At 36.6% G+C, this 13,610-nt stretch overlaps 1 protein-coding gene across 1 annotated transcript; it reads right to left on the bottom strand.

Moving 5' to 3' along the window:
• Positions 1-4,251: 4,251 nt before the first annotated feature.
• LOC309964438 (olfactory receptor 13C4-like) lies at positions 4,252-5,206 on the bottom strand (the record flags this gene model as incomplete). Its single annotated transcript, XM_082843441.1, is given in 4 exon segments — positions 4,252-4,303; positions 4,305-4,561; positions 4,563-4,807; positions 4,810-5,206. Coding segments are annotated over 4 exon segments (951 nt in total).
• Between the last annotated feature and the right edge of the window lie 8,404 nt (positions 5,207-13,610).

Genomic DNA, 13,610 nt, shown 5'->3' with positions numbered 1-13,610 from the left:
TCTTGGCTTATATTCACTGGTGATTTTTATTTCCTCATTACTCTTTTTCCCTGCAAGTATCTCACTGCTAGAGGTAGAAGATACAGATATAAAAAAGGGAAGACAGAGTCCAACTACTAGTGTTGCATTGAATTTGAGGTATCAGTATGAATTCATGGTTTTATACAGCAATATATAGTAAACACGTTAGGCTTTGGAGGCCATATTGTTCCGGTCACAACTCCTCAACTCTGCCATTGTAGCATGAAAGCAGTGATAGACACTATGTAAATAAATGAGCATGCTATGTTCAATTCAAACTTTATTTATGACTACTGAGAAGGAGAAGAGAAACTTAGCTTTACCAGGGAACAGGCTCAAGTAAGGGTGCAAATATAAAGGGGTATATATTCATCAGGGTTCTGCAGAGAAACAAAACCAAAAGGATGTGGATAGATAGATAGATAGATAGATAGACAGACAGATAGATAGATAGATAAAGAGAGTCAGTGAAAGTAAGAGGGGGCGGTAGGGAGAGGGAGAGATGGATTTTAAGGAATTGGCTCATGTGATTGTCAGGGCTGGCAATTCTAAAATCTACAGGGAAGGCTGGCAGGCTGGAAATTCTGGCAAGAGTCAACCTTGCAGTCTTAAGTCTGAAGACAGTCTGGAGGCAGAATTCCTTCCATTTCTGAGGACTTCAGTCTTCTCTTAAGGCTGTCAACTGACTCTATGAGGTCCACCCACATTACAGAGGGTGATCTGTTCTACTCAAAGTCTACTGATTTATATGTCAATCACATCTAAAAACTACCTTCACAGCAACATCTAGACTGATGTTTGATGTACAATGGGGTACCACAGCCTAGCAAAACTAACACATAAAATTAACCATCACAGGGTAGCAAAAGGGGAGTTTCCTGATAGTTATGAAATAGGTATATATTTCGATTATGGTGGTGGTTACAAGAATCTGTACATAGGATAAAATTGCATAGAACTACACACACACACACACATATGAATACATGGAAAATTGTGAAAACTGAATATGTTTTGTAGTATAGTTAATAGCATTGAACCAATGTCAATTTTGTGGTTTTGATATTGTACTTCTATAATATAAGGTATCAAAATTGGGGGAAGTAGAGTGAAGGGTACATGATACTCTATATACTATTTTTGTAATTTTCTATGAGTCTATAATTATCACCAAATAAAAAGGTCTTTAAAAATTTTATGGACACTCAAGTTTGATATTCCAATAATTTTCAGGTACCATGAAGTATTATTTTTCTTTTAATTTTTTCAACAGTTTAAAAATGTAGATATCATCCCTAGCTCATGGACCACACAAATATAGGTAGCAAGCCAAGGCCCAGGGTCATTTTTTGCTGACTGCTAAATTAAATAGTATTGTTTCTTCATGTCAATAATTATATTCTGTTTATGGTAAAAAAAAAAAAAAGTCTTTGAATGCTTTTAAGAAAGACAGAGTGAAATATTTAGGGGTAAAGAGATATAATATCTGTACCTTACTGTCAAACAGCTCTCTCTCTACATATATATTAATATACTTACATATATATATAAAGAAACGATAAGGCAAATGTGGTAAGATATAATATCTGAAGATTCTGGGTTAAGGCTTAAAGAAAATTCTTTCTATGATTCTTGCAACTTTTCTATAAGTCTGAACTTATTTCAAAATAAAAATTATCTACACACACACATATATATCCAATACTTGCTTAAAAATATGGAAAAAGGGAGTGAGTAGGTATAGATATCGGTGAAACAATGAGCTAGCAATTCTTAAAACTGAGTGATTGGTATATAAGGTTTCATCTATAGCTTTCTTTTTATGGTTATTTGAAATTTTCCAAAATTAAAAGTTTATATATGTATACACACACATGCACACACAAACCAGAGCTGCAAAAGTTTGAGGAAACATGTACAGTGACACTGACAGCAGGTAATATGATTTGGGTGGAGGGACATATAATTTAATAAGAGAAATTAAAAAATCATATCACCTGCTATAGTAAATTCATTTTCTATGTAGTAAATTTATTCTGTGAAACCTAATGAGTTCTACACACATTAAAAAAACTTTCAAAATAGCAACTTCAAATGTACCACAGTGCACCAAAATAAGTCAACATTAAAATGATTAATTTTAAACTCCAAATTAATAAGATAAATAATAAAAATGTTAATGGTGGTCACCTGTAGGAGGTAGCAACCGTGGTAACAATATTTTCTTCTTTATAGCCTTCCACAGTTTTTTGAATTTCTAAAATATCTATTATTTATCACAAAATAATACATGTAACAATCTTTTTGAGATTTCTCAATTTCTTGGGAGGGCAGATTAGTTTTAAAACTTAATTTTCTGGGCATTCATCAACATGAGCAGAACTTGTCAAAATTGAAGCAACATAGTGCCAACTTTTTATATAGCAACAGAAAGAATAATTTTAATCAATTTTTGTAAATAAAGCATTCAGTTTGATATAAACATGCATATGAGATGCTAGCACCCTTTGCTTTGTGGGGGGAAAAAATTAAGGTGTTAATGAATTGGCTGGGACCATGGTTCTAGAAGTAGAACCATGAACATACAGACATGTGCTAAAACCTTGGTAGCATAGGTCAAAGTTTGAAAAGAATCAAACTTGGATCAGACTGAAATGTAGGGCTCATCCCAGTGAGTAAGGAGAAGTTAAAAGCTTCACCTAAAGGGTTTGGTACATGCCTGTCTACATAGAACCAAAAGCAGCACCCGCTGTGATACAAGCCAGAGGAGAGGACCCACAGTTAGAGGTTTGCTGCAGTGACAACACTCCAACCCAGGTGAGACAGAAGACAGGCAGCAGGATTTTAGTGACCAGATCACATAGATCAAAAACATGGATTTACCCAAGGATGTAGATTAGCAAGGAGTACAGTTCTCAGGTAGGAGGTCTGGGGTCATACTATGGCTCCAAAACCAACAGGGAAGAGAAAATTTAGGTAGTACCATAAGGCTGAAATCAGCTGTCACAATGGCTGGTGATATGGACCAATGATATGCTGTGCTCAGCCATGGAAAAATAATCTACACAAAGTGAAAAAAAAAAAAAACCAACCATCCAAAAAGCCTATAATAGGTTTACTGAGGAGTTTCAACTCACTGGAGTATAAAATGAAATGAATTTCTCTCCCCAGTCACAAATTTCAGATTTTCAGAGTCAAAAGAAATATTTCAGGCAAACTAAAAACTTTCTGGTTATTTTCAGCCCTAAGACACCTATCCTCCAGCCCTCTTCTAGAGCAGCTCTTCTGCTAGTCTACAGCCTAGAGAGAAAAAGCTCAGCAAGCCACTATTCATCAAGCCAGATGTCAGTTCTTCCTTGTAGACACCCAAAACCTCAACAGGTTTTGCAGCACTACCTTACTTGTCTTGGATAAGAACAGTCTTCCTACTCTTTCATAGGAACAGTAGTGAAACACTTCCCACCATTCATTGAGCACTTCCCATGATGTATAAATCTCCTTTGATTCTACCTTCCCCCTTCTTGATGTTTACTTTATATAGATATGTGGGGAGAGGAGGCAAGGAAGAGTGGTGGTTGATACCAGTAGGAAGACAAGGGAGAGATGCCTGACTCTAACAATTGGTAGCTTAAAAAATAAAAAGTGCTACTTGGTGTCATTTATCTTTAGTTTGGAGTCTCCACTTCAATACTTAAATTCTGGGTCAACAGAAGAAGTCAAACAACATCCTCTACAAAGGGAATTAATATGAATTGGCACTATGCCAGGTGTTTTGTACAACTTAATCTTTACAATAACACTGAGAGCAGTGTTTAATTACTCTCTTTTTTCAAATAAGCGAACTACATTTTAGAAAAAGTGAATAACTTTCCCAATATTAAGTGGTTTGTGATGGAACAGAATTTATACTCCTGCCTCACTATTTCTGAAGAGTATGTGTGATATTTTCCACTGTGTTGCCAGACAGTACACCAAAAACACTCATTTCAGATATCACCAGGGATAAGATTCTAAAGTGACTGCCTTTGTGAAATATGGATCAGAATCTATTGGAATCTGAGTCTGTAACAGACTACTGTTCTCAGGGATTGTAGCTAAGCTGAGATAGTGGAAACAAAGAATAAAAATCTCTCTATATAACTTTGCTTTCCCCAAAGAAGGTTGTCAATGGTTGCCCAATGATGCCATGTCTAGTCTTTATATACTAAACACCCACATTTCCCTTTGGTCTTATTGGTTCACAGATTTCTGACTCAGCAAATATTTACAGCAGCTTTTACATCCTGTCTCTCAAGCTATAGATTACAGGATTTAGCATTGGGGTCACTACCCCATAAAACATGGAAACAAGTCCTTCTCTAGCTTGCAAATTGTCTTGTCCAAGGAAGTCTTGAGACTTCGGTTTGGCATACATAAAGAAGATGGTACCATAAAACATAATTACCACCGTCAAATGCACTGAACAGGTGGAAAAGGCCTTGCATCTCCCTGTGGCTGAGTTCATTCTCGAGATGGTGTATAGGATGAACATATAGGAGAAAATAAATGGCCAGCAGGGGAAGAACCCGGAAAGCCATATTTGACACTGCTAGGGTAACAATATTGAGGGATATATCAGCATAAGCTAGCTTGAGAACGGCCAGTATCTCACATAAGAAATGACTGATAATATTATTACCACAGAAAGGCAATCTCATGGCAAGAGATGTTTGCACAATTGAGTTGATTCTGCCAGACAACCATGACACAGAAGCCATCAGTACATACACCACCTTGCTCATGATGACGGGTATCTCAGAGGGTTACAGATGGCCACGTAGCGGTCAAAAGCCATCATGCCAAGGAAGAAACACTCTGCTGACCCCATTGCAAATCCTAAGAACATTTGCACTGCACATCCAGAGAAGGAAATGTTCCTTTTCTTTGAGATTAAGCTCACCAAAGTTGAGGGAACAGAGGAGGATGTATAGCAGATATCCAGAAGAGAGAGGTTGTGCAGGAAGAAGAACATGAGAGTGTGAAGACGGGAATCAAAGATGCTTGCTATGATCAGAACACGATTGCCAATTAGAATCAGTAGGTACATAACTAGAATTAGAGCAAAGAAAATAATTTCAAGTTCGGGGTAACCAGAGAGTCCCAGAAGAATGAATTCTTTCACAAATGTCTTATTTACTCTATCCATGTCTCAGCTTTCAGGATGTCAAAGGAATACCAACATGAAACATTTTCACTGCCAAATAACAACAAATGTAACAAATTTCTTGGATAGGCATTATTCTAGAGTGAAGTAGAAAGAATGTTTTCTTTGAAGCTCTGTCATTCAGTTATCTTCAAGAATGTCTGCGCCTAGAATACAATGATACTGGGAAATTGAGATTTCAATGCCCTGTGTCTAATGTTTGAAGATCTACCTAGGATCAGACGCAAATTCAGAAGCAACCTTCCCCACTGTTGAAGACACCCTAAGTTGAGTTTTTTAAAAGCCTTAGAATATTTCAGATGACAAACCTGACTTCATTTAGTCAGGCTCAGTGACAGAGTGGTAGGGAAGGCAAAAGACAACTCAACTAGGACTGGAATTTTGATTCAGTGTTTAACAGAAATTTTGAAAATTTTAAAGCAAGTTCAATTTTATGCATTTTTGTTTGTCTGCCTGACACCCTGGATCTCCATCCAGTCTGTTAAATTGCGTATTTTTATAGGGCAGACATTTTATCATAGTAAACTGAACTACATACACAGCAATTTAACATTTGTTCAAAGGTCTAGTTAGTTGTTGATCTTGTAGTCTTTCCCAGTACAAGACCAGTGTGTAAACTAACTCTGCAAGTATACAGTGGAGATCTTTGAAGAAAAATAGTCTCTCTTCTTTTGTTTTATTCTGTGGCTTCAAAGTTATTCTTCGTAATTTATTTATTTAAGTGAACCTGAGAAAACAGTAATAATGCTTAAATATATATCTGTGTATGTGTGTGTAGCACTTTATACTTTACAAAAAAAATGAATCTTCCCATTATCTCTATTTTTTTTTCAAATGTGAAAGACAGAATATGGCCAAACTAATCTAGCCTATAAAAAGATCGGAGCTTGAAGCTCAGATCTTTGCCAATGAAGTCTAGAGCTCTTTGGGCTACAACACCAAAAGTTATTATACCATGTTTTCCCACCAAGAACTACCCAGAATTTTTTGCCTTGGTGGATTTATGAAGAATCAATTATTTCAGTCTTTCAAATTCTTCATATGTATATAAACTTCCTGGGTATCTTGTTAAGATGTAGATTTTCTTTTACTAAGTCTGGTGCAGGCCCTGTGACTCTGCATTTCTAATAAACTCCCGAAGTATGCTGAATAACATATCACAGCTGTATTTGCTAATAAAAAATTAGTAACTGCACTGCCTCATGCTGTTCATATTTTAAATCCATATTTAATAATAGTTTTAATTATGGAATGAAAAGGTATAGTGTCATGATATTCAAGGCTTACATTATACTGATAAATTATTTCCACCTCCTAGAAGAACCTGTTAATTTCTTCTTAGTATTTATGCCAGCATTCTGAATTAAGGTCAGGTTCAACAATGTCAGATTCCGTAGATGTGAAAGAGTAAATATTTGTTATGCAACAGTTGTAATTGTTCCCCCGTTCCCAAAGCAATTTAAAGTTGGAATGAGAGATCTGTGGAATGGAAAAACTTTTTATGCATCAGGGACAGTGTCCCACATACACAATTAAGAGTGGTGTTGGGAATATAATGTGACTGAACTAAAGCTCAAAAATGAAATAACATTCTCCCACCCATGCAACTTTTGGAAACAGGGGCAAATGTTCACCAAACTAACTTTATGAAATGTGAGACCTTTTTAGTTTAAAATATATTTACAAAGTGAAGTTAATTCAAAGTAAGTTCTTAATTGAAATGATAATTACCAAAATGAAATGCTAGACTTAAAAATGATCTAGATATTATGAATGAAATAAAATAGACATTTTCTGTGAATTAACTGCATTGTCATCTAATTTTTTTTACTTATCTTCATTCTTTTAGATAAGCTAATTTCATACAGATATTAATACCAACCTTTTTTGAAAGGAAAAGACAGACAGATAAGAAATAAAATAAATAAATTTATAGGATAAAAGTGAATTCATATGTGCGAGGCCAGAAGGAAGTTTTAAAAGTCCTGAGTGGATAGTTTGGGGCACAAATTCAGATACACAGATAGCACATTGTTGTACTAAAGTGTTTCAGAAAGTCTATCAAGCTACATTATAGATATTAACACTTAGATTCTGACTTTAACTTTCCAACAGATGTTACATTTCACTGTAAAATATTTGGATTCTGGAGGATTGTTTTTAGAAGGCAGGACCATGCTCAAGTAGGAGACTTGCTGCTGGCGGACTGTGGTGCCAGCTACTGACCCAGAAACAGCCCTGTGCCCTTTTGGACTTGGCTATAGCCTTATTGGTCTTGAACTAGCCACCAGCACCATCTGCCAAGGGACCCAGAAGGAATCACACCACTCCAAGCCCCAGGTAACAGGGCTCGCCCACCTTAATCCCGGCTGTGGACCCTTAGGTGACCCATGACCTGACTCCAGATGCTCTTGGCCAATAGTCCTGGACATCCAGGGACCAGGTAGGAGGCATGCCCATTTGTACCCCACTGCAAGCCCTCCAACTTCCGTCTGACTGCAGATCCTTAACCAGCCCTGTAATTCTGTTCCAGTCTCTTGCAGCTTCAGGCTGGGAACTCCCTGCCCACCCAGAAACCTGCCTGAAGACATGCTCATCTGAGCTCCTGGAGGTACCTGCCAACCTCAGTCTGACTACAGGTCTTGAAGCAGTCCTGTAACCCAGCTCCAACCCTTCACAGTCATAATCAGAGAGTATTCCTGCTCACCCAGGTACCTGCCAAGGGACACATATGTCTGTGTCTCTGGAGGTAGGCACTTGACATTGATCCAACTGCAGATGTTGAAAGGGCACTTATAAACTGGCTTCCACTTCTCACAGCTATGGTCTGGAAGCAGGCCCCCATCCAGGGACTAGCCCAGTGATCTAATGGGAGACCCCCCAAGGACCTACAGAGAACTACATGCATCCATGCACCTTATAATAGGCCAGCTGTCTTCAAACAATGAAGCTAACCCTTGACCTAGCACCAGAAATATTGACAAAGGTCCTGGAGGCAATTACAACCACCCAGAGACATAAAAGTATATGAAATATAACTCTCAGAGCTAAGTTAAATATAAATACTAGCAAAGACTATTGTATACTGTAATGGTGGCATGTAAATCACTTTTAATACTAGTATATAAATTAAAAGACAGAACTAGTAAGAATAAGTAATACCACAGAAATTTGCTAATAAATTGCTAATAAAGTGCTAAGTAAAACCTGACATCAATTACATAAAGTGGGGGAAGGGAGGGTAAAGTGTAAAATTTCTGTATTTGATTGTGGTAAATTAATCTGAACAGACCAACAATGAGTAAGGAGAGTAAAACAATAATCAAAAACCTCCCAACAGTCCGCCTGCTGATGCAGGGGGCGCGGGTTCGTGCCCCGGTCCGGGAGGGTCCCGCGTGCCGCGGAGCAGCTGGGCCCATGGGCCATCGCCGCTGGGCCTGCGTGTCTGGAGCCTGTGCTCTGTGGCGGGAGGGGCCACAGCAGTGGGAGGCCCATGTACTGCAAAAAAAAAAAAAAAAAAAACCTCCCCAACATAGAAGACTCTAGACCAGATGGCTTCAGTAGTGAATTCTACCAAAATTTTAAAAAAGAATTAATGCCAGTCCCTCTCAAACTCTTCTGAAAAATTGAAGAAGAGGAAACATTTCCAAGCTCATTTTAAAAGGATAGCATGACCCTGATACCAAAGCCAGATAAGGACACTATAAGAAAACTACAGGGGCTTCCCTGGTGGCACAGTGGTTCAGAGTCCGCCTGCCGATGCAGGGGACACGGGTTTGTGCCCCGGTCTGGGGAAGATCCCACATGCAGCGGAGTGGCTAGGCCCGTGAGCCATGGCCGATGAGCCTGCACGTCCAGAGCCTGTGCTCCGCAACAGGAGAAGCCACAACAGTGAGAGGCCTGCGTACCACAAAAAAAAGAAAAAAGAAAACTACAGACCAATACCCCTGATGAATATAGATGCAAAAGTCCTCAACAAAATATTAGCAAACTGAATTCAACAGCACATTAAAAGGCTCATACACCATGATCAAGTGGGATTTATCCCTGGGATGCAAGGATGGTTCAACACACACAAATCAATAAATGTGAAACTCCACATTAACAGAATGAAGGATAAAAACTCCACTGTCAACTTAACAGATGCATCAAAAGCATTTGAAAAATTCAGTACCCTTTCATGATTAAAAAATTTCTCAATTAATGAGGTATAAAAAGAAGGAAACTCAATGTAATAAAGGGATATATGATAAACCCATAGCTAACATTATACTCAACAATGAAAAACTAAAAGCTTTTCCTCTAAAATCAGGAATAAGACAAGGGTGCCCACTCTTGTCACTTGTATTCAACATAGTACCAGAAGTCCTAGCCAGACCAATTAGGCAAGAAAAAGAAATAAAATGCTTCTTCTCCAGGGGAGAGGAAGAAGTTAAATTATCCCTGTTTGCAGATAACATGTTCTTATATATAGAAAACCCTAAAGGCTCCACCGAAAACTGTTATAATTAATATATTAATTCAGCCATGTTTCAGGAAAAATCAATTGAATATCTGTACACTTACAAGGAACTATCAGAAACAGAAATTAAGAGTATAGTCTCATATATAATAGCATCAAAAACAATAAAATACTTTGGAATAAATTTAACCAAGGAGGTGAAAGATCTGTACCCTGGAAACTATGAGACATTGATGAAAGGAATTGGAAAAATAAATGGGAAAATATCCCATATTCATGGATCGGAAGAATTAATATTGTTAAAAATGTCCATACTACCCACAGCAATCTACAGATTCAGTGTAACCTCTATAAAAGTTCCAATGGTTTTCTCACAGGAACAGAAAAATCAATCCAAAATTCATAGAAACCTCAAAGGACCGTGAGTAGCCAAAGCAATCTTGAGAAGGAAGAACAAAGCTGGAGGCATCACATTTCCTGATTTCAAACTATATAACAAAGCTTTAGTAATCAAAACAGTATTGTACTGGCATAAAAACAGACACACAGACAACAAAACAGAATAAGTCCAGAAATAAACCCAACTATATACAGTCAACTAATATTTGACAAGGACAACAAGAATACTGCTTGAGGAAAGGATAGTCTCTTCAATAAATGGTGTTGGGAAAACTGAATATCCACATGCAAATAATAAAACTGAGCCATTATCTTACTCCATACATAAAAAATAACTTGAAATGGATTAGAGACTTATATTTAAGATCTGAAACCATAAAACTCCTAAAGGAAAACTTAGGAAAAACTCTTCTTGACAATGGTCTTTGCAATGAGTTTTTGTATGTGAACCAAAAGCACAAGCAACAAAAGCAAAAAATAAATAAATGGGACTAAATCAAACTAAAAATCTCTTCAGAGCAAAGAAAACTATCAATAAAATGAAAAGGCAACCTATGGAAAGGGAGAAAATACTTTCAAGCCATATATCTGGTAAGGGGTTAATATCTAAAATAGATAAGAAATGCATACACTGAATAGCAAAAAAAATTAATTTAAAAAATGGAAAAAGGAACTGAATAGACATTATTCCAAGGAAGATATGCAAGTGTCCAACAAATACATGAAAAGGTGCTCAACATGATTAATCACCAGGGAAATACAAATCAAAACCACAATAGCTCCTCATATCTGTTATAATGCTATTACCAAAAAGACAAGTGATAACAAGTGTTGGAGAGGATGTGGAGAAAAGGGAATCCTTGTACACTGCTAGTAGGAATATAAATTGGTACAGCCGTTAAGGTAAATGATACGTATGTTCCTCAAAAAATTAAAATTAGGACTACCTCATGATTTGGCAATCCCACTTCTGGGTATTTACCCAAAGGAAATAAAATCAGTATTTTGAAGAGATATCTGCACTTCCATATTCATTACAGCATTATTCACCATTGGAAAGATATGGAAAACAATCTAAGTGTCTATTGATTGATGAATGGATGAAGAAATATGATATATATGTACATATATATACATATGTATATATAAAAACACATATACAATGGAATATTATGCATCCATATAAAAGAAGGAAATCATGCCATTTATGATAGCATGGATGAATCTGGAGACGTTACTCTAAGTGAAATAAATCAGTCACAGAAAGACAAACACTGTATGATTTCACCTACATGTGGAATCTTAAAAAAAAAAATAGAACTGATAGGAATCTACAAAAAAAAATAGAACTGATAAGATCAGGGAGTAGAATGTTGGTTGCCAAAGTTTGGGCAGTGGGGTAAATAGGGAGATGTTGGTCGAAGGGTACAAACTTTCAGGTATTAAGTGAATAAGTTATCGGGGTCTTTTACAGAATGCTGATTACAGCTAGGAATACTCTATTGTATACTTGAACTTTTCTAAGAGAGTAGATCTTAAGTGTTCTCACCACATATACACAAAAAGTAACTATGTGAGGTGGTGGATGTTTAAATTTGCTTGACTGTGGTAATCATTTCACAGTGTATACATATATTAACTTCATGTTACACACCATAAAAATCATATTGCACAACCTAAATATATATATACATTTTTACTTGTCAATCATATTTCAATAAAGCTGAAAAAAATTTAATAAAGTATTTGGATTATGAGCAATAAAAATTTACTTAAGAAAAAAAGAGCAGTATTTATGCATGTGTATAGACACAAACACACACAACTCTCCACTCACACACACTCACACCACAAACCATACTATGTGTACATTAAATTCAAATGGAAATATCTTATGGTTTTTTAATAAGATCACAGAAGTTTAGAGCTGGAAAACTCTGTACAATACTGTTTAGTAAGAATTCCCTTTCTATGAATGAGTAAACTGAGGTAAAAGTGATGAAATAATATTCCAAAGCCACTGTTAGTATTTAATTAGGAAGAATTAAAAATAGTCTTCCTTATTCATCAGAGGACCCAGATAGTGACAATGACATAATATGAATTTTTACCTATTTTCAGACAGAAGCTAATGGACTAGCAATATGGTCTGAAAATACAGGCCTTACATGACTGGAAGATAAAGCTCTCCTACATGGGGTTGTATGTTATGGGACACTTTATGGACTTGAGGGATAATTAAAGCAGGGCATATCTATGTCTGTCACATAGACATAGATATGAATTTTCCTTACGAATTCATAAAAGGACTAGAAATAACAAATGGAAGCCTTTATTCTCTTTTCGGAAGCGGCCTTTTGGGGAACAGGATATAAGAGGGCATGGAGGCATTCAAGTAGTGCAGTAATGTGTGCAAAAAATATGCATCTCATTGATTCCCTCGGGAGCTGGATATGTACCTAACAATTTTTATGCTTGTCAGCAGAAAAGGTTGCTTTTAGTCTCAGTTGCAAGTGGATTACATTGGCCCATTACCCTTCCTTCTGGGTAAATAACAATGAGTCTTGACTAAGAGAGACACACATTTTCTTCTTGTTTGTTCTTGGATTTGCATACCTGGCAAATGATGCAAATACCTCAACCACTACTTGAGGCCTACAGCAAGAGGAATTTGGATGTTGGTCATCTAATTAAGGAATTCAAAGTGAAATCCAACAAGTTACAGACCATTGGACATCATCTACATCCTCATCCACAAAATGTGGACTAATGAAAACTGAAATGGATAATTTAAACCCTGCTTTTACAAAACTGGAGCGTGATAGAAGGCTAAAAAGATGGTTTTCAAGGCTGAATCAATGTGTGTTAAAACATGATATATGTGGACTTACAGGAAGATCACTATTGGCCATATTGTTGAGATGTGTTGGGGGGAAAATTGTGGGAATGATACAGGCGCTTTATAGAAACTTCTATATTTCTAAAAATTTTCTTTTTCTTTGCCTGATCCTGTTTTAATGGGACATGGATCAGTTGCTGAACATGATACCATGACAACACATCTAGGTACTACTGCCCACACTGCTAAAATAATACAGATCATTCTTTATTTACCCTTTTAAAAATGGGATTAATAGGTTCTGTTTCTCTCTTACCTGGTTAATGAGGCAAGCCAATATGCTTGTATTTATCCAACCCTGTTCTATATAATACACAAGATAAAGGGGGAAATCATTGACCATATTTAAATTGCTGCTAGCTTTATGGATCAGTCCTCTTGCTGAAGCTAACAGTTCTACCCCAAAGAGGATAATCTGGGTAAAAATTAATGAAAGGTGGAAAGAAGGGAAAGTGATTGCTGATATAAAATGAGCCTATGGGAAGCTCTTTGGCATGCTATAGCTAACGTATATTTGGAGATTACTACTATCTATATGATAGCATCCTGGAGAAATAAAACATTTTGGGTTCAAAATATGTACTCAAACTCAATAAGCAGTTAATGGCAATATGTTGGGTATATAA

Source organism: Leucopleurus acutus, assembly GCF_964270905.1.
Source record: "Leucopleurus acutus genome assembly, chromosome: 7".
Taxonomy (NCBI): Eukaryota; Metazoa; Chordata; class Mammalia; order Artiodactyla; family Delphinidae; genus Leucopleurus; species Leucopleurus acutus.
The sequence above is the reverse complement of the archived record's forward strand: the minus strand, read 5'-3'. Positions and strand labels throughout refer to the sequence as shown.